The 22,713-nt window shown below is 38.5% G+C and overlaps 1 protein-coding gene across 5 annotated transcripts in view; it reads right to left on the bottom strand.

Moving 5' to 3' along the window:
- Positions 1-22,713, bottom strand: part of KCNQ5 (potassium voltage-gated channel subfamily Q member 5) — a 278,035-nt gene that overhangs the window by 66,543 nt on the left and 188,779 nt on the right. For all 5 annotated transcript variants that reach the window (XM_069008614.1, XM_069008612.1, XM_069008611.1 and 2 more), the window contains exon 2: positions 16,402-16,492. In XM_069008614.1, coding sequence (XP_068864715.1) covers positions 16,402-16,492 — 91 coding nt within the window. The remainder of the gene's footprint in view (positions 1-16,401; positions 16,493-22,713) is intronic.

Below are 22,713 nucleotides of genomic sequence, written 5' to 3' on the forward strand. Positions count from 1 at the left end.
GATCCTGCTCCCCAGGGTGGTTACACATCTGCAAGCAGCACACAGTCCTTAGAGCTTCACAGTGAATGGCCTAAGCCTAACCTGAATAGCATCAAGTATCAGCTAAGATTGGCTACTGAATATGAAACACCGAAGAACTGAATAATGCACAAAAATATCAGAGCAAAGTACTCTAAGACTTTGAATATTGAGCATCAGAGCACAGGTAATTTATACAGCTATAGAAAAATGTTCCATATCCACATCCATAAAATTAGTTCTTAGTTTAAAAGCTAAAAGTTTTGGGAGATATATTCTCATTGTTGCAATATACAGGTGAAGTAACTGAGATTTTGAGTTTGGGAAATCAATTTGTTCCCATCAGTAGGTTAAGGTACATGCAAGTGTAATTACATACAATGGGTATGTAACTGCTTGTAAGGCAATGAATGAATACCCACCCTAGGCATAACTTTCCCTGGACAACCTGTGAATGAAAGCATTTAGAAATTTTGCCTTGCTTGTTTGGCCTGCTTTTCTTTCACATTGGAACCTTCTTTAAGACTGTCTATTTTAATAGTATCAACCTGTATTTATGCAATTTTTATTCCAAGAAAGTTTTCTTTACAACAGTGAGGTCAACAGAGTTGCAGTAATAGAGCTTGGAGCACAATTCAGCTCCATACCCTAAGGAAATCTGCAGCTTGATAATATGCAGTGATATAGTGCATACACAGTGTATGGAATTATAAACTTAGATACTTTTCTGGAATACCATCACAAAGTTATGAAATGATAAAATAACAATTTGTATGCTCACAAAAGGAGAAAAGTACTTGATGGAGTTTCTTAAACATCCCATCAAGAAGGAAAGGATGGAAGTTGTGTTTTATTTGGCAGCCCAATGTATTTCTTTGTCCAGAAGTAAGTTGTTTCTTGTCAGCCAATTAATTTGTTATTCCTGCAGGATGAGGACTAGTGTGGTACTGGTGAAAAAGCACTGCAAATGAATTAAATAGAGGAATATTTGCAAGGGTAGGGTTGATCTAATATTGACTTTTCCCCAATAAATATTTTTGCATGTTTTTAGACTGTGAGACCCTACAACTCTACAAGCCAATAAGGCTGTAAATATCATGTGTCAACTCAGGCAATAATTTACCTGAACAAATGACATTATTAAGGTTGTGCCATGTAATGGTGCTTTAGTAAATTACAGTTAGTGGCAGTACACTGAAACATTGTGGACTTAATTGCTTTTGCTGTCATAGAACAATTTGAAAACATAGTATTCCTTCCTAAACATGTCACCTTCTGTAACTACATTACACTGAAAGCACTTTTAGAGCTTTCTTCAGTGTCTTTATTTTTGGTTTTATAAATCCCATACTGAATGCCTTAGTCACAAAAACAGAATAAGATCCCTCTACTAAAACATGGCTGAAGAAATGCCACATTTTTTATTAGAAAAGAACACATGGAAAAATGAGTGTGATTGTTTAAGGTTTTCTTTTTATTCCACTACAAGAAACTTCAACTTAATTCCATGGGCAGTGTTATTGCACAACTTCAGAAAGGATTATGTACAAAACTGAAAAAGTTCCACATATAGTAACAATAATTCCTAAGAGTTGGCTACTCTGTGGTACATTTCCTTGTAGGAAATTCTGTGTAGGCCAAGAATAAAATGGACAAGAAGCCAACTGGAAAAAAAGGAAGAATAAGTACTTTAGTTATTTAACTACCACTTTTACAGTGGTAGTTAAATCATGAATTGTCAAATCTGGTTTACACATTTTTAGAGGATGCCTCTGAATTTATGAGGGTTGATGGCAGGCATCCAGGCCACCCGACATCTGATTCTCCTAAGGAAGTTTCTTCTTTGGGACAGGGTAAAAGATACTGAAGGAAAGGAGGTCTCAGAAGCATGAAAAATTCTTTGCTTGCAATAAAATATTTTTCTTGTTAAAATTTAATCACATTTTACTTGACTAAAGTTTGTTGTTTCCCTGGAAAACATACGGTGAGTACAGATGGGCGATCCGCTTTGTAAGCACAGTGAAATTGTCCCAGGCATCTTGCTGAAGCTGCTCCACACACACAGGAGTGTGTCCTCTCCTGTACTCTAGACCCCGGCAGGGCCTCTGATGGGGAACTGGCAAGGACAGAAAGTACTTAACGATTCTGGAAGGACTAATCCACAGCTTCAAGTCAGTTAAAATAGTATCACAAAACTGCTGGTAGGAGTTGGAAAGAGGTAATTTTTTTTGAAAGTTTACTCTTCTGGTTCCTATCAGTGCTATGCAGTTTTGTATTTATTACCTGTACTATTGTTAGCCATTACTGGGTGCTATGCTTGCTCAGTGAGACAAGGATGAAAAAAGTTATTATGTGCTGAAAGCATGTGTCTGAGAGTCTGTGTATCACATTGTGCCCTTGTGTGGTAGAGACAGAAATCATATTTGTCTCTCACACACAAACACATATACTGAGAAGAGAAACTTCTTGGAGATACATCTATTTTGGGAGAGAAAAAGAGCAAAAGGATATTTTCTCAAATTTTTTTTGGTGGGTAGGGTAAGAGTATAAGATTTTTCTTGAGGAAAAAATGTGAAATACCTGTTCATTCCTTGAGAAAAAGAGTTACCATTTCTAGAGCCATTACAAATTTATGCATGGTTATATCACCTCAAAATTAACGAAGGTTTCTACTACTTAAACAATTTTTTCTACTACTTAAACAATATAACAACTGTAGTTATATTGAGCTCAAATGCAGTAAATATGTCTCTGTGCACTGGGATGCTAAAAGAACTGCTGCTTTTAAAAATGCTGTATGTGATTTTCTTCCACCCATAGCAAGTTTCTGGAGATTTTAAAGTACAGTGTAACCTTTAATAAAAGAAAATACATTGAAGAAAATGTAGATGGGGTTTCACACTTATTTTTGCATTTACTGAAATAGTGATGTTTCAGACTGATCCTTATATCCTACTGACTCTTACTTCCTCAAAGAAAATATGATTTTGAAGGGAATTAAAATAAAATATAATAATGTCTAAAGGGAAAAGATTTTCCAAAAAAATGAAATGGATTGAAATGGAACTCTTCATAGTAGTACACATGAGAGCTTTGTTTTTTTTGGACTTGTTCAGGTCAAAACAAGAGAGTGACAAAGATTTCCACACTACTGTGCAAAAAGTAATGTTTTAGTAGTCAGGGCACTCAGTCAAAATGTAAAGGCAAATCTCTGTCAAGGTTGATACAGGCTGGGGAATGACATTATTTTTTCCTATGGCAGCTGTAAAGTTACAAGGTTCTTGGTCTTCCATGAGCAGAAATTGGAAGGATGCATCCCAGACAAGATCAGGATTTTTATTATTTTATATTTCATTTGGAAGGCTTATTGCAAACTTAAATCTAGGCTTTGAAATTACTTTAGTTCCTTAGCAATTGAAACAGAAGATCAGAACATAATTGGAAAGGCGTGTGATGGAATAAATCATTAGACTTCGTGCTTTGTAGTCTTGCTGAAGAAATGATGCATTCCAAATATCTCTGTCCTACATATAATATAATGGAACCTCATTATTTTGAATTACTTAAGAGATATGAGAAACAACATATCAGAATGGGAAAATCTTGCACTGTTTATAAATCTGGCCCTCTTCAAACTTAAGCAAGGCTGTACTTGAACTGATGAGCAAGTTAAGATTTACTGGAAACCTAACCCTTCCCTTCCTAGGTAAAGCAGAGGTGCATTGGCCTTTGCCATTTCTTGCTTTTTCCCTATCTTGTTATCCTTTTCCAATCACAACTGCATTTGGCCTTACACCTGAATTACCACAATCTGACACTTTTTTGGCTATTCAAGCTCACAGTTAGCATCTCCCAGTAACCACGTTAGCAGATTCCTTGGTGTTTCAGACAGTGGAAAGTTTTTCTTCCTTCTCAAAGCACAGTTCATCCAAACTGAGGAGCTTTTCCTTCTGAAACGTTTCTGCGTATGCAGCTCCAGTTGTTATGGGGAGCCATGCACATGCAAGAGAAGCAAGGCTGACACACCTGGGCTTACAAGGTTCAGTTGCTTTTGGCTAGCAGTGTATTCCTGAAGTTCTTTACATCTGTGTGTGCCTGCGTTGTTACACCACTGGAACAACGAGGGTCACACAAATGGCAGGAAAAGAAAATAAGAGGTCATCCAGAGCAAGGTTTCTGTTTATAAAAGGTCCTGGAGGACGCTAATCAACAGGGTTGATGATTAAGGAAATCAAGGATACTTTGTACAATCCAGATATGATAAGCACTTTTCCCCCGTTTTTTTTCTTCCTATCCTATTAGGATACATGATTTGTTGAAACTGTTTATGTTAATATGCTTTTCAGGCAGTTTTTAATGATAAGGATTTCCCTAAGCATAACATTTTAATAGCAAAAAAAAGTTTATATAATAGCATTCTTACTCTTTAGCATAACTACATATTAAAACTGAAAATAATTTGCTGTTGATGAATCAGGTGCCTTCACTGTAGACTGTAACTTCAGGGAATTAGATCCATTTTTGCAATAAGAAAATGACCAAAGCTGAGCACTCTGTGCTGGTCTAGGATGCTTCTGGTTATTTTGCAATGTGTAAATGAGCTGAGGCTTGGATATAAGAAATCCACCCACAAGACAATGTCTCTGCTGTTATTTTAATTATATTTCTTGTATGGAAATTGGGATTTTAATTATTCTAAAGGCTAATGAAGTAGCCCAACAAAGATGCAGACCGATGTGAGGAGCTTCCTGCCTTGAGCTCATAGGAGAACTGTATTTACAAGTGACACTGTCAGAAGTCTGAGAAATGGACAAGAACAGACCAAATGAATCCTCTGAAATAAGCTTTAGTAGGGCCATGAGTGTTTCGCTTCTGAAGACAACATCTCTGCAGTGTAGCTGCACTGCAGATCCTCATTTGGTGTAAACCAGCAAGCCTCACTACACTAACACAGCAGAACATGAGAGGCAATGTCATCTGATACTGCTCGGGATATATCCCCTCTTCCCTAAAGTCTCATAAACAGGCAAGTCCAGTGTTTCCAAATCAGAGAAGTCCAGCGTTTCCAAATAATTTTGAAAGGAGGGAGAATAAACATGTTCTCATACTTTAATTTATGGCCGACTGGTTTGTCACCAGCTGCTAAAATATCTTTATGGTGACACATGAATACTTGATACTGTCCAAATAGCAATGCTTTATTACTCATCGTGAAAGAGGATGAGATTGTTTTATCATTCAATTAAAGCAAGAACAGAAGACCTCAGCTTATCAACAACATCCATCTCCTAAGCCAAAAAAAACCTCTCTACTGATTCCAGGTACTAAGCTCTAAAGTTGGGCTGTACACTTTAAAGATATGCCATTGGGACGGAGGGAAAGCACAGTACTAGTCTGTCTCAATGAAACTTGACAAAGGTCTGAGCTTTAAATAGTTATGATGCAGAAGCTGGTGTAGGACTACAGACAATTCTGTTATACTGCCCCTTTTCCAGATTAGAACAAGCAGGTAAGAATACGTGGTTTAAAATAATAGTAAATTTGAACACATTTGTGTTATTCCTGGTTCAGCACTAAAAAGGGAGATCTTTGATATAAACAGTTAACAAGCATATCTACATGTGCATACATACACTTAAGAAACTAATGTTTTAATACTATCCTACTGCAGTTTAACTGAGGGAGGGACAACCATAAATCCAAAAACATAACCCAGAATAGAACCTATTAGTGTCATATAAATCACAACCAGAGACTTCACTTCAGCTCCCAGTGCAATATACAATGCACATGAAGTGAAATTTGTGCACCTTTTTATCATTTATCACTTTTATAATGGATGTGATACTTTTAGTGCACTTGATTTTCCATATAATGATTAAGAATTTCCACATAGATTTTACATTAATAGAGGATTATTGAGAAATCAGTTTAGTGCCTTTTACTCAAATACACAGCTACAAATCTATTGATAGACTATTAAAATCCCAGTTATATGCTTAGTCCATGTTATATATATGACTTATGCTATCCAACTCCCTTTTAGCTTTTCACGTTTATACCTGACATGGCACCCAACAGTCATGCTTCTTCTTTATTCCTTTGCAACAGAAAAAAGCAGTGAATTTTTATTTCAAGTAAAAGTAGTTTTGAATCAGGTAGTAAAACCCAGCAGCAGAATTACATAGATGCCATTTATTTATGGTTTGCATAATCTCTTATAGAATAAAGACAAGTATTTACCATATCAGACACAATGCACGATTCCTGCCACTGAAACTGTGCTAACCTTCCTCAGCATCCTCTGCCTGCCCAGATCAGCTGACTCACTTCACATCACCATCATGGGCCAACTGCTGAGGACCTGCTGGTGCCAGAGGAATGAGTGCCACAGGGCTGCACCGGCCATCATGGTTATTGTGATTGCCATGTAGGCAGTTTGTACATGTGGGCAAACAGATCCCCAAACTCCTTCTGGTGGACATGGTTCTTCTAGGGACACCCTGGTGATCACTGAACACTCTCTTTCAAACTGAGAAAAGGGCAATGGGAAACACTGACTTCTCCACGTCTATCCTGCTCTTTCCCAGATACTGCATCACCTTTAAATTTTCCAGCCATTTGCACTCACTGCTTTATGTCATACCATTTGTTTATGTGTCAGGTGCAACTACACATATAAGAGAATTTCTTAAAGGAGATTATAGCATAAAACTCACATTACAGAATAATTTTCTACTTTTCAAAAATTTTTTACCCTTCTCTGTGCTTATTCAGATTTTCTTTCTCTTTAGTGAGATATCAGCAGTAAATGGTCTAATTTTGGTTTTAAAATTGTCCTTGTATTGCAAACAAAGAAGGTCTGTACAGCTGTACCCAGGCCTTTGCATTTCCTTTGTGATTTCTTCACGCATTTTTTTCTGCTGTAGTCACATTTCTGATGTCACGTTAAAGGCAGACGTTCAAGCACATGTCTCTGTAGCAACACAGATCCAAAATTTTCCTTTTGAAATGTCTGTGAAGAATTTTGTATCTTTTTTCTGTCCAAAACAAGTGTAGAACAGGCATCAGAACTCTGAATCCCTTTATGCCCTGGCATCCATATTGATTTTGTATTGATGAAAGGGGTTTAGGCTAATTGTTATGGCTGATCACGTGCATGTGAATTAACTGATAACATCTGTCATGCTGTACTGCAGAGTAGGATGGAATATCCATTCTTTTATTCTTTGCTCTTAGCATCTTTGGAGTTGTTAAATGCTGGACACTCTGCAAATGATATCTGCAGTGTTCTTTTTAAAATTACTTCTTGCTATTTCTCAGTTCTCAAAGCTCATTAAGAGAGCTTCCCTAGGTGTTCATCTGTGCATGTTTTAACCACTGTGAGACCTAAGTGCATCTCGGTTGATATATACTGAAATGTTACCAGTACCAAACATTTTCAGAAAACAACTTTAAGAAAGTGTCTTCTGACATTTCGTAACTTTTGACAAACTGGTCTTGTTAGCACTGCACCCAATCAGCCAAAATCCTGTTCATGCATTTAGTTTCTCAAAAATATCACCTCACCAAATATTTCTGCTATTTGGACAAGTATTTGATCACAATATTTTTATTCAGTTCCTTAAGTTCCCCGAAAAAGTTGACTTGGTCCCCCTTTTCCAGTCAAATAACTAGATTTTGAGAGCCAGTATACCAAGTCTTGTGTTTCACATATCATGCCATTTGCTGACTGTTTTGCAGTTTTTCCTATTACCTTTTTCCTACGCTTATGGAATTTTGGTCCCTTGGAAAAAGAAAACATACATATATCTTTGTGAGCCATACATTTCCTGAGATCATATCTTCATATGGTACAATCAGCCAATTCCTGTCTGGTTCAGATGTGATGCCAAAGTTATTATCCTGTCCATGACGTACGACACCCTTTCCTTAGGTACTTCATGGAAGCCCAAAAGTCTAAAATGGCCAGTACTTATTTTGCTAATTCACCTTTGTAACTCATCCACAACTCACGGTCCTCAGAACTGAACTTCCTTCCAGTGTGTGTCTGTGTATTTACCATCACCTTCACTTTAAACTCTAAGTGGATTTTTATATCACATGAATGTCTAGTCTGGATTCTTACAGATGTTTTTGTTGTTTGTTTTTGCCTGTTTTTTCAATACTTATTTCACAGAATCACAAAATCACAGAACAAGCTGAGTTGGAAGGGACCCACAAGGATCATTTAGTCCAATTCTTGGCCCTGCACAGCACCATCCCCAAGAGACACACCATGTGACTGAGAGCACCAAACACTTCTTGAACTCTGTCAGGTTTGGGGCTGTGATCACTTCCCTGGGAACCTGTTCCAGTGCCAAAACACCCTCTGGGTGAAGAAACTTTTTCTAATATCCAACCTAAACCTCCCCTGACACAACTTCAGGCCATTCCCTCAGGTCCTGTCACTGGTCACCACAGAGAAGAGATCAGTGTCTGTCCCTCCTCTTCCCCTCATGAGGAAGTTGTAACTGCAGTGAGGTCTCCCCTCAGTCTCCTTTTCTCCAGGCTGAACAGACCAAGTGCCCTCAGCTGCTCCTCACACGGCTTCCCCTCAAGGCCCCTCACCATCTTTGTTGCCCTCCTTTGGACACTCTCTAACAGTTTAATGTCTTTCTAACATTGTTGCACCCAAAACTGCCCCCAGCACTTGAGGTGAGGCCGCCCCAGTGCAGAGCAGAGCGGGACAATCCCCTCCCTTGCCCAGCTGGAGATGCTGTGCCTGATGCCCTCCAGGACAGGGTTGGCCCTCCTGGCTGCCAGGGCACTGCAGATTTGTATCCAACTTGCCATTGACCAGGACCCCCAGGTCCCTTTCCATGGTGCTGCTTTCCAGCATCTCATTCCCCAGTCTGTCTGTACATCCAGGGTTGCTCCCTCCCAGGTGCAGAATCCAGCACTTTCCCTTGTTGAACTTCATGTGGTTGGTGATTGCCCAGCCCTCTGATTTGTGAAGGTCTCTCTGCAGGGCCTTCCTGCCTTTGAGGGAGCCAACAGCTCCTTCCAGTTTTGTATCATCTGCAGACTTGCTTGGTATCCCTTCCAGCCCTGCCTCCAAGTCATTTATGAAGATGTTGAAGAGGACAGGGCTGGTGAAGGAGCCCTGTGGAACCCCACCAGTGACAGGTCACCAGTCTGATGTCACCCCATTCACTCTAACCCTTAGTGCCCAACCCATGGACCAGCTGCTCACCCATTCCATGATGTATTTATCCAGCTGTGTGCTGGACATTTGCTTTAATTCACAGTTTTTAAACTGAAACTTGTGAACAGATTTCTCCTGTTGCTTGAGGACAGTTCACATTTTGACTGCAGCAAGCTGTGTCTTCACATGCTTTGTCACATCTCTGTGAAGTGACTGAGTGGATTGCAGTTTTTCTATGTTACTCATATGGTGGATATCCCCTCGACTGCCAAACAGCTTTTATATCACTGACGTGCTGCCTTCTTCAGCATTCTTTTCCTTTTGACATTTAATGGTTTATAGAATTTTTTCCTTACATATTATTTTTAACCATGTACTTTGGCTTTCCTCTGGGGACATATTCTGCATTTCCATTCGGCAAACCAGCATTTCCCTGACAAAGGTCAGGTCTGAATTTCTGATAGGGATTTTGATATCTATCCATTTTTACTGCTGCAATCTCAACTGTTTGTTGCCTGTTTTAAGGAGATAGCTCTTGATCTCCATATCAAACTCTGGTATGAAGCCAATAAAATTCAGTACTGCAGGATCTAGCATAAACTATTATAAATCTACATCTGTGGAAAATATTACACTTTTTCCTTGGAGGTGATTTCCCATGCTACCTTGTTATCACTTAAAGGGATAAAGCAAGAAAGAAGACATGTCATGGAAGAGCAGTTTTGCAAGGAATCTTGCTCACTTTTCCTTAAAGGAAGTCCAGGACAGCTGGTTTGGTTCTTTAGCACAATGTGTTGATCAACCTAAAAGGAGATATGCTTTGCCCTCCTCAAAGAATTATATCCTTATTAATCTGAATCCCGCCACCCATCACTGACAGCTAATCCTCCCCATTTTCCATTTCTAATCTCAAAATCCTACTAAAGATTCTGTGATCTCCTAGAGAAAATGGCCCCTTGAATGACTGGTTAAAAGGCTCTTTTAATATGTTCTCTGCTTTTGAATATTAATTCTCTTTGTTTTAGGAAACAAAGGGAATTAGAAACTGATTGCTCTCAGTACCAGTATCTTCTCTTCTGACTTTCTGCATATAGCTGTACAATGTCATCAAAAAGATAAGCTGAGTAACAGCTCTTATATAGGAACTGATAGCAATAACATAAATGAGTATAATGTACCTATTTAGAAATTCAACACTGGCTTTCTTACTGGGGGTTAGAATTTTATTATTAAAATTGTACCAGGTCATGAATTTGTTACATTTGTCACTGCCTGTGGGTTTGCTATTTCCACTCATCTTTCTTCACTGCACATTACCACCCATTTCTCTACACATGCCCTGGTCATTCAGAGGAATGGAAAATAATTTTGTGGATGGTATTTCATCCAGCAGCCACTGACTTGTGGTAACTCCAGTGATCTTGTTTAACACAACTGATTGGTAGTTCTGCCTACCTGGGAATTTCTCTGTCAGTGACAAAATCTCTCTTGCCTTCTACTGCATTTGCTGCTGAGTGCTGTAGCACTTGAGGTACTTGTTCATAGTTATCCTACCTTCTTCAAGTGATTCAGTTATGAGATTTTTTTCCCCTGTTTGTAGATCACATATGCAGTTTTAATGATCTTTAGTCATCAAACCCATTTAAGCTTTCCCAGTAGAACCTAATATATTGCATTTTTAATTACAATAGAAAAATGATTCTGTTCAATGTGTGATTTTTAATCTTTTCTTTGCAAAGGTAATTTCTGCTTAACATAGAATAATAAAAGAAAAGAAAGGACAAAACATTGTTAACACTATAATCAATCCCAGAACCATATCAATAATAGGCTTATGCGAGGATTGAGACATCTTTATTCTCTGATCTGTTCAAGTGTACTTATCGCCCTCAGCATTGTCGACAATATTTAGAAACTTCTGCTGACAGTATATAGATATCTCTAGAGTTTTATGTGCAGTGCTGTGTTCTGTTGTTAGGAAATAGTTTTTATGGTTGCTTTCATCTCTTTCTCCATAGATACAGTGTGTACTTGTTCATTACAGAGCTTTGCTGGTTGGTTGGGAGTGCCAACACTGCCTTGTGAGAGAAGAATTAAACTTTGAGGACAGCCACTGTTTTTAACTAACTCCGTCTTTTAATTTACATTTTTGTTTTCTGTCAGATTTTCTTGTAATAACTTTTAATTTCAGCAAAGTGCATTCAGCATCTAAATTTCCAATGGGACGTCTGCTCTGTTTCTACACAAAGATTCACAAGCAATTGTGATGAACTGTAGTCCAAATTTTTGTAAAAACAGTCAACTGTGACTTGGTCAAATCCATATACATAATAGGAGAGCATCAATGTAAACAGCAAAGACGTGAAAATATTCATTTTGGTAAGGTAAGGATATTTTCAAATCTAACAGGTAGTTTATTATGACATGGTTGAATTGTTTTTTGCTCATGTTATCACCTTATTATAATATTAGTGTACATGAATCCAAACAAGACTGAAAGCATGAAGGTTTTTACCTTATCAATGTTATATTTCCCTCTATTATTCTGTCTTTGATAACATCAGTGTTGTATGTCTAATGTAATTTTTCAGAGACCTCGATGAGGAATTTTGAAATTTCAAAGCTAAGAATTGATTTGGAAAATAAAACACTAGAAATTAGTGTTTCTTGAGAAATACTAATTTTGAGTTTTGACAAATTCACTGTTTTTTAGATCAGGGATAAATTAATCTGTTTTTCTCAGAAGAAGATGCGGCAAAATTCCAGTAATATGGTTTATACCTTACTGTTGTTAGAAATGTATCTATAACTGAAATCTTTCAAGACCATTCAGTTTTTCTTTTTATGCCTTGATAGCTGGTCCTATAGAGCCATCCATTAAGTCTTCTATCAGGTCTGGTGTCTTTTATCCAAGCATGGCAAGAGCATTTAAGTGCTCATACAATCTAAACTGAAAAATGCCTTTTTTTTTTTAACTGAGCCCAAAAAACATTGAGTGGATTTTTTAAAATCCACTCTGACTATCTTTAAAATGCTGTAGTGGATTTGTATGATTTCATCCCTGTGAATAGACTTATTTCCTAGAGCAGAGACAAATGGAATATACGCTTATCTGCAATAGGGCAGCTATACCCTATGTTTTTAAAATCAATGTGTGCCCTCTTTCTTTTATGCAAAAATATTAGGAGAAAAAAATCCTGGAAAGATATTAATTGCAAGAAGCACTTAGTAGACTCTCCTTTTGGATACATCTAAGTGACCACAGTACATGAAGAAACCAGCTTCATCCTGTGCACGCTTTCTGCTTTTATATCTTTGGGAGCTATTTCTGCCTGAAGAATGTGTTCCTAGAGTACATTTTCAGAGGCCTTTATTCTACAAATCTGGGTACAGCTTTCTACCCTAGCCATTTTCAGAGAAAAGCACAAAACAGATTTGATAAAACCAGTCCTGCAGAAATTCACTTGAGTTTCTCAATCTCCCTATCTTGATTAAAAATTAAAATTATGAAAAAAATGGGATGCTTTGTTTGTTCAAATAAAAATGACATTTTGTTTCCTACAATCTCAATCTTAGTTTTAAGCCAGAAGTTCTAAAAAATCAAATACACAAATGATATTTTATCCCAGGCCAAATGAAGGATTTAAACTGATCCAAGACCTTTTTTATTTACTTCTCAATTTGTCAAATCTTCATGGGTCAACTCAAATTATTTTATCAATTTTCTTGCATTGACAGTAAACAAACAGAAGTGAACCAGAAATTCACATAACTTTCAGCTTTAGTTGAAAATGAGCTTAAAATATAGAGAGTTTGGTCAAGAGCACAAATGACCTCCAGTTCCAGATAATACTCCTTCTTGGCTGCCTTCCCCAAAAGATTTGGTTTTGCCTTCACAGCCTCAGTTTTACTCCCCTTGTGTTTATTATTTGATAAACTGCTAGTAAATGTGCTTGTAGATCAGCAATACACCAAAGATTATTTTCTTGCTGTGTTTGTTAGATTCTTAAGCTGCTTGTGGTTTATTTTGATGCTGAAGTAGATTTTTATTCTACTGCCTGTCTGGGATATATCACTGCTACAGCTCAAGTGCCAGAAGTTGTGTGCACAGATGAGGCTAAAGCACAATTATCATTATAGGCATAAGGAGTTTTATCTGATGGTCTCCTCCCAGTTACTCTTATTATTTCTGGACACAAATCTAACCAATTTAATTACTGATGTAACAGTTCAACAATACTGTATGTAACATCCATTTAACTTATCTGCAGGACTTTCATTTTAAGTATAGAATTCAAATATTAAAGGCATTTCCCTTGACAGGTTTCCTGATAAGGACATGCCTTGGAACACAGTAGTACTTGTGTGGATGCCAGAATTGAAGCTGGGTCCAACACAACACAGCAGGGCAGGTTTGCCTCGGCTCTGGGAGCAGAGCTCAGGGATTTCTGCATCCCAGATGAGTCCATTAACCTCTGCTGAAGCTCAGAAACCCTCAGCTATTACTGCTTTCCTAAACAATGATTTGCTTTGAGCTATCAAACACTGTTGCATGTTTCTGAGAGAGTATTTAGAATGCAGTGATTAGGAAATATGTTCTCTGCTCCCTAGAAAGGGAAGACTCAGGCAGATAAATGGAATTGACTGATTGCAGAAGAATAATCTTCTCTGCTCCTCTGGCCTTTCTGAGAAGGAGGGAAAGGTTTGCTCAGCTCATCTATACTTCCCTCTTTAATCTCTCTGTGTAATTGTGAATAGCTGCAATATGTCAAAAGCCACAGGTGCCAGTGCATGCAGCAACTCAGGTATTAAGTTGAAGAAACATTACATTAGCTTTTTAGGCAATTAACATGGCTGTAGGGGAGACCATCTGGAATAAATCTGCAAAACAAACAGTTCACAGAAACCCAGCAGGCAGCTCTATGGATTGTTGTATTTGTACAGTACTTCATTAGAAAATAAACATATAACTTCTATTTCAAGCACAAAGCAAAAACAGTATTAAACCAGATCTGATAGTTAATACAGCTGTCTTACTAAATGACACATTTGGAAGAGCTGTGTGAATCACTGCAAGGAAAAGGTTGCGAAAACTCTAGTGGCTGCAGTTAGGCATTGGCACAGCCAAAACAACTGCTCCTGAGTTAATGTAGAAATGTATTTTCCTCTTGGTTTGCAGCTACAAAAGCCTGCTTTGATAACTGTTAATATCAGCTAATGATTCAGTATGTAGAGAAGGGACACACCACGCATCAGCAAACTGCAATAAAGCAGTCAGCTTTAGCCTGCTTCTGGAACTTCATACTTTGCTGTGTTTATATATTTCTCCATTAGAGACCCACAGCAGGAAACTCAAAATTCGTCATCACTAGGTTTATTCCTGCCAAAGGTTTGCTGAACACAGTAGGCTATAACATAGAAATGTTGGACGAGGCTAGTATTGATGCTTCAAGAATCAATCCTCCTTAAGGCCTATTCTGTGTTCAGAGGAGGCCATGGGATGTACAGTTGGAACAGTTAAGATGGACAAAGTTTATCTTGGAAGCCATAGGAGCAAAAAGCACCAAAGTTTCCCCCAGTAGACACTGAGCAACTCTGCTCAGCTGATGGACACCTCTACAGGGACTGGTGCCTCAGCTATCAGAGCTCACCACACCTCTGCCCAGTGCTGGGAGCAAGGCCAGGGCTTCACAGAGTTCCTCCACATTGTGGTTCCCGTGAGACCCATGGCACAGTAGAGGGAATCAGCCAGCTGAGGAATCAGCAGCAGTAAGTGTTCCAACACAATCAACAAATATGTGGCTCATGAGAAATGCATATTTTATGTCAGAACAAATGGCATTTCTGCAAACTATTTGCATAAGTATACAGGCAAATGGATTACTTGTCACAAAAGCACCTTCTATTACAAATAGGGTATTTTCAGACTAATAATATTTTCCTGTTTTCTGTACCAAAAAATGTTAGTAATTAGTGTACCAATTACGATAATATAACTAGCTGCAGAACATTCAAACAAACTTCCATTTGCCAAGTGTTGTTCAGATTCATAAATAATGGGTCTAGGTATGAGTGTAGGATTACATCTGATCATTTCTAGCTGGTTTAATGCCACCTGATCTTTTCTTCAGAGAAAGAAAAAGCACTAATACAGCTAGGAAGAAAAACGCAACATTTAGCCTGGTTCTCCCTAATTAGCCCTGCTAAGAAACCATCTAATGGAGCAGGACATTACCTGCACCTAGCCAGCTCTGGACATTTAGTTCAGGAATTTTGGTGCAGTGGCCTATTGTGCTGTAAAGACATAGCACACAGCTTAATTATGCTTATCTGCCTGCTCACACCCTAATTAATTAGGGAGCTGTTCTGAAGACCAGAGCTTTTGGATATATAAAGTGATGACAGTTAAAATGTTGGCATTTGTCAACAGTTACTTCACCTCAGGTGTGCTACCTAACAAGCCACAATCTGCTGAATACACTGAACTGAAATAACCATGGTAACTCCAGGTTTACAGTGATGTTTTAACGCTCACTACTGCCTATCCTCTCAGGCCATCGCTTGCAGAACTAAATGGCCCATCAAGAAGCAGATGAATAAAATGGTGTCTGTACAATGCATGAAAAATGTTAAGCACTTTTAGGGATTAAAGCCATTTTCATTTACCTCAGAAGGGAAAAAGGAGAAAAAGGGAAAAAACATAGTACAAAAGCATGTATTATGAAGAAATAATGAAACTACCACATCCTACTGCAGCAACTGCTACTAAAATGTCAGTATCTACCAAGAGCTATCCCAAATTGGTATCTAAGATACCAAAATTAATTCCTATTTTAAGTGCCTCTTACTACATACTGACTTTATAAATTACAGCAGCAATATCAAAGGTCTTTCATGCTCAGTCACTGCCAAACTGCAGTAGAAATTCTATCAGTTATAAGCCACAGCAATTCTCAAGCAAGGAAGGTGATGCAGTACAATACTTTATGAGCACTGTCTTACCATCTGACCTGTTTATCAATAAAAAGATGGTGCAATCCTCTATTTTATCATTTTTTCATCATCCTGATGAAAAGTCTGATTTTTTAAAAATGTTCAGTTATTGTATTATATTACTTCCTCCATGGTGAGAGAGAGGATTTGAATGTATACAAAAGTATCTGTAAAATTGTCTTGCATTTAGAATTTTCACTTACCAAAATGAAGAGACAACCAGAGGCAAGTTTTGTGTGTTCAGGAATAGTAGAAAACACGGACAAAATCAAGCAACCAAACACAAGGAGAAAACTGAAAAAGAAAGAATATTAATAATTGTTAATATTTCTCAGTACCCTGACCCAGTATCTATATTGATCCTACTTCACCAACATTAATAGAAGACTGTCTCTGTACAGTCTTCATTAGTAGAGGGGAATACAGGCACTACTTAGTTCATTAGAATCCATACCTTGTTATTACATCCATACCTTTCTGAGCAGCACTGCTAGAATTAACAGAAACAAGATTTTCTTGGGAAAATGACCCAGTATACATAGACATTATGTTTTGTATCACAGTCCTGTACCTTTATGGAGTCCAGATAATCTAAGTGTCTTTAAATAAAGATCTCCAATGGGACAGTTGTTTCTCAGGTCTGAAAAATCATTTCTCCCACAACTATCACTGCACAAATATCTGCTGCACAAGCTTACCGAAGAGCTAAGTTACATATCACACCTCTCTGTCCATCTGAAACAACCTCCTTCTGAGCAACAGACTTCATGTACAAACCACCAGAAGTGAGAGGCAGTCACTGTCCTCAATGAACAGGCTCTGTTCTGGGAAGAAACTTACTATCATACAATCCACTGAAGGAGTTAAAACAATTACACAAGCTGGGCAGTTACAATCAGGAAAACATGAGCACAGTTTTGAGTTTGCATGAGCCTGTATGTTTCATGATACTGATGAATATATACAGGCAAAACATTTCTTCCTCTTTTTGTGAGGAAGATCCAAACAAATGGTATCACTGCAGAAATTCTTGCATATCCCATGTCCAATCCTTAGAGCATACAGCACAGGTGTTTGCAGACATGAGCCAGAAAAGCTGATATTGCTCTGACACATACTGTTGGTGGTAAGGATTATCCTTTCCTCTTGTACTGCTTCACCAACCATATCACTGTGCTAGTGAAACCATCTATGAACTGGATAAGAAAAGAGGTTCATTTTACCCACAATATCATGAACTGACTAATCAACAGCCACTAATAATTGATTAAACCAATGTCTTGCTTAATTTCTTCTTAAAACACTTGTCAGTCATGCTGTGCAATGAGTCAACCAACAAACAGCAGGCCTTTGACTTTTGTCTGAATTGCTGGGACTCATTAGCAGATGTTCTAACCCACGTGAATAGATATTGTAATTAACACAGATACATATCCCTCCCCGCCCTTATCTTGACCCATGAGCCTTTCATTATACTTCCTCTTCTCCATCCAGCTGAGGAAGGGGAATGATAGGGAGGCTTTGGTGGGCACCCAGTGTCCTGCCAGGGTCAATGCGCCACACTGTCAAACCTCTGCCCCCAAAGATTGCAGAACTTGGCTGACAAAGGCCATGCTCTGGCTTTGAAGTGAGCTCTGCTTTGAGAAGGAGGTTGGACTGGAAGACTCAAAGAGGCTCTTTTCAACCTAAATACTTCTGTGTTTCTAACTACTGGATATAACATTACTATATTATTGCATCTGCATCCACTTGTGCTTCAGGAGCTATGCTTACTTTTTCCCACAGAACATATGGACTTTCCATAGTGGTGTAATATAGTAGTGCTATAATATATCCAATACATTACATAAAACTATGAGTCTAGTCTGCAGAATTTCCAGTAGAAAATCTCTATCTGCAATGCAATTAGACTTTGGAGGCACATTTTTTAGCATATCACTTAACTGCTGGGGAGAAGTTCTACTCAGAAAATCAAATATGGTACAACCTTGCATATAAATTCTATTAAGGACTGTAAATAAAACAGTATCCAGGAGGGTAAAGCACACATTTGGCATACACCATTGGCAAGTCTTCTAGACTAGAGAAAGATGAAGACCAACACATGCTCCAAGATTAATTAAAAAACTCATTCAAGACATGCAATTCCAAGCACATGTACAGGCTGGGCAGAGAATGGATCAAAAGCAGCCCCAGGGAGAAAGACTTTGGGGTGTTTCTGGATGAAAGTTCAACATGACTTGGCAATGCATGCTCACAGCCCAGAAAGTCAACCGCATCCTGGGCTGCATCAAAAGAAGCGTGGCCAGAGGTCGAGGGAGGTGATTCCACCTCTTTGCTCCTGTGAGACTGCACCTGGAGTGCTGCATCCAGCTCTGGGGCCCTCAGCACAAGAAAGACATTGGCCTGTTGGGACATCTCCCAGAGGAGAGCCACTAAACTGATCACGGCACTGGACCAGTTCTCCTGTGAAGACAGGCTGAGAGAATCAAGGTTGTTCAGCCTCCCCTCAGAAGAGAAGGCTCCAGGAAGACCTTAAAGCAGCCTTCCATTACCTAAAAGGGGCCTACAAGAAAGCTGGGGAGGGACTTCTCACAAGGGCATGTTGGGATAGGACAAGGGGGAAGGCCTTAAGCTGGAGGACATAAGATTTAGGTTAGATATTAGGAAGAAATTCTTTACTGTGAGGGTGCTGAGGCACTGGAACAGGTTACCCAGAGAACTTGTGGATGCCCCATTCCTGAAGGTGCTCAAGGCCAGGTTGGATGGGACTCTGAGCAACCTGGTCTAGTGGAAGGTTCTGTGCCCATGGCAGTGGGGTTGGAACTGGATGATCTTTAGAGTCCCTTCCAACCCCAAACCATTCCGTGATTCTATTTTTCTATGATTTTATTTTTCTATGATTCTGTGATTCTATGATTCTATGATAAGTGACAAAAACCCATCTTGTGAGCAATTTTCTTCCCTTCACCTCCCTTTATAAAAATGGTAAATCTCAAAGAACGTTACTTGTAGTTTCAGCGGCTACAACCTTCAGATGCAACCCCCCTATAATTACATCCTACTGACATAGGCATAAATGTGGTTTCTTCTCATTAAGGCTTGCATGGAGGGCAAAATAAAATTTTGAGTGACTAAGAATTTACAGTAAAAGAACGTATTTTCCTTTTACTGAATTTCTTTAGACCTGAATCAATTAAAATGACATTTGCTTACTTCCTTTGTGTTTAGGTATTAAAAATCCCTCACTTGGTTTTATTCCTGTAATACCAATTAAACTGGAGGCCCAGTTGTACTGGGTCTTGTCCAAACACACAATACAAGTTTTCACTTGGAAGAGATTTCTTATAGCACAATTATAGAAAACAGACACAGCAGGAAAAAAGAAAATCTTTTGTTCCCATATCACAGTTGGAGACCATGGCACTGTAAAGGTAAGGGACTTGCCTAAGGCTACATAGAAAGTCTTTATATGTGGAATAAACCTGAACCTTTTTAGTCACAGCCCAATCCTACAGGCACAAAACTGTTGTCCACTCACCCACCACTTGCTTTGCCATGGTCTGTCAGGACCATGCTTTAGAATATCACTGTGGGCAAGGTGTTTATTCACAATAGATGGGAAAAGTGAGTCAGGAGAGGGAATGAGTACAGTTAAGCAGTGTATTAGTCAAAATAAAAGCAAATATTCAGGAAAGCCAGGTGCAGTGTAGATTAGCACCTGGCTGACATAGTTCTGCAGTTTATCCATGAAAAGCAGAAACAATCCTCACAGCAATATATAAGAATAGTGTTGGAAAGAAAATTTTCCAAACATCTGTAAACATCTATAACCTTTGTTCTCAGTTTTTCCAGAAAATCTAAAAGGAATGGAGCATCATTATTATTAATTATTATTAAAGAACAAAAGAAAAATGTTTGCATTTATCCACCCACACATTCAAATACTGCCCCTCTGTCCCTCATTCCTCCCTCCAACACTGAACGCTGTTTTTAGTGCCACTCAGCACATTATGTCTAAAATTAAAGTGTAAGCACTTTTCGGGAGGGGAGAAACCCAATCCTACTAGCATGGCAAAACTAAAAGCATACATTTAGGTGTTGTAAAACACAACAGTAGCAACAAAAGTGGAATATTTTCAGTAGTTTATATATCACTGAAGTGCTTTCCTTCAAAGTAAACTAATAGTTGGGATTCACTATCTATCTTTTTTAGTGCAGTCTGTTTACTCAAGCCATGCAACAAAAGCACCTCTCCTTTTTCCCAGCTGGAACTGAAGGCATGAAGGGTGTAGCAACACCTTTCACCTGGCTGGATGTTAAATGATTTTAACAAAATGAAAATAAATCCCTAAGGTTCAAACATCACAGTGGTCAAAATTTATCAGAAATTGTTCTGTCCTATTGTGAACTATTTCTCCAGTGACAGATGAAGTGTAGAGGATTGCATTAAGCCCTGGATAGTAATCTGATAACCCTCAATAGAAGAAAAAGTTTTTCCCATGCCATCATTTGAACTGTGTGCTATGATACATGCTGTACAAGACTATGCTGCTGTAGGTAGAGAGGAGTACAAAGCAAAACACAGAGTAATTATATTTGGCCTCTAGCGGTTCAATCTGGATCATATAATTGTTCAGGCTGAAAAAAACAGATGGTTTTTCCTCATGCATTCAGTATCAGACAGTAAAACATATGCCTTGGGCAGCAACTTCCCATAAAATTATTCAAGTACTGCCATAGCCTTGTATTTTATCAAAAGCAGCAACTTCCATTTTGTTTCAGCAATAATCAGTTTTGTTTCAGATCCTTTCATCTTATTCCCCTGCTCCTGAAAGCATATACTAATTGGAGAAAAGCCAGTTTATGAAAGATAATATAACTCAGAAGCTTTGATATTTAATCAATCTGCCTCTCATAAACTTTTCTTACTGGTTAATTAGGACCTACCAATTCTCCATTTATATAATTTTCAGCAGAATTTTACTACGGTTTGATTTAAGGGCTGTTCATACGGAAAAGGATGTTCAGCTTAAAGCAATTGTTAAAACATTACTTAAGGAGTATCATAAGGACGAAAAATATACCCTGGGAAGATCTTTAAGAGCTATTTCGCTACATAATTTACTGCTAGAATTAAAATAATCAAAAGTTAAACATCTGCAAACTTTTGTAGCCTCTTCTGTAAATAATAAAAATGTATCACTGCTAAAGTGGCATAATTAAGCGATTAGACCACCAGAGGTATTTTCCAGTAATATTTGAGGTCTGATTTAATCCCCACAGAGGTAAGGGCATTCAGGATTATGACCAAAACTGCAAACTGTTGGCAGTGCCATTATGCCGGATTTTGTATGGAAGGTAGAAAATGTTTGAAAGCTTTTGCTAACTTTAGCTACAACCAAAAAGTAGCTCTTACTTTTCCCACTGGTACACTAATGCACTTGCTTGCAAATTTAGAGGGAGTTGTTTGCATTCATGAGGTCTGAGTCTACAAAGAACTATTAGAGCCCCTCCATAAGTAATTCTTTCCACAGCCAGGGGCAGTGACCGTGCTTTCTTGACAGTGATCAGGATCTTGCTGAGTACCCAAGTGCCACCTTTACGTGATTTTTTAATCCTCGAATGCATAAAATCTGTGTGTGGCATTAGATAAATGAATGTGCTGAAGATATACTGGATGGATAGCACCAATAGATACATTAAAGGTTTAGATAAGTGGATAAAATACCCAGAGAAAACCCTATTAAAAAAGGAAGGAAAGACAGTCTTTCATAGCACTGTTACACTTTCATGGGGATTACTAATTTTTGTGAATGGTTCTCACAAAAAGCAAAAAGACAGATCTGCCTTGGCTAGATGTTATCAGCACTCTCATCCCTCTTGATGGGTGAAAGGGAGAATTTACAGCTTCAGTATCCCATACAACTGCTGGGGACAGAAGAAAAAACATCCTCTCCTGGACCAGGAGTTACTCTTATATGTACACACAATTTGCAAGGCACCAGGTTCCCACAGAGGAAGAATTATGCATATTGTTCAACTTAGAGCTGGTGTACCACATTCCACCCCGGAGCAGACGTGAATGCTTAAGGCAGGAGGGCAGCACAAACCTGACAGCACCCTCAGCCTCCGAGCACTTCCTGGTACCTCTGAGCAGACAGTCATTGGAGGTGGGTGGAAATGCCCTCTCTGATAGGACATGGAAAGAGAAACGCTGAAGCATTTTCCTAGCTTCAGGAAGAACTGAAAGTGAAAACGTCATCTAGTGCAGGCATGAGGCAGACAGTTACACAGGTTCTGCGGTATCTCCCTTAAAAAGTAATCTTTTCAACATTCCTATAAAACAGATAATGCACTGCTGACATGGTGGAAAAGAATACAGTTTAACAGTTTTGATAGTGCAAGCCATGTGGATTAAATTTTCCATCATTTATAGTTTCAGTGTGACTTGTTTATGCAAGAAAATGAGATATGACAAAGGTTATTACAATTTGTTAAAAGTGTTTGACAAA

The sequence above is a fragment of the Aphelocoma coerulescens genome, chromosome 3 (genome assembly GCF_041296385.1).
Source record: "Aphelocoma coerulescens isolate FSJ_1873_10779 chromosome 3, UR_Acoe_1.0, whole genome shotgun sequence".
In the NCBI taxonomy this organism is placed as follows: domain Eukaryota; kingdom Metazoa; phylum Chordata; class Aves; order Passeriformes; family Corvidae; genus Aphelocoma; species Aphelocoma coerulescens.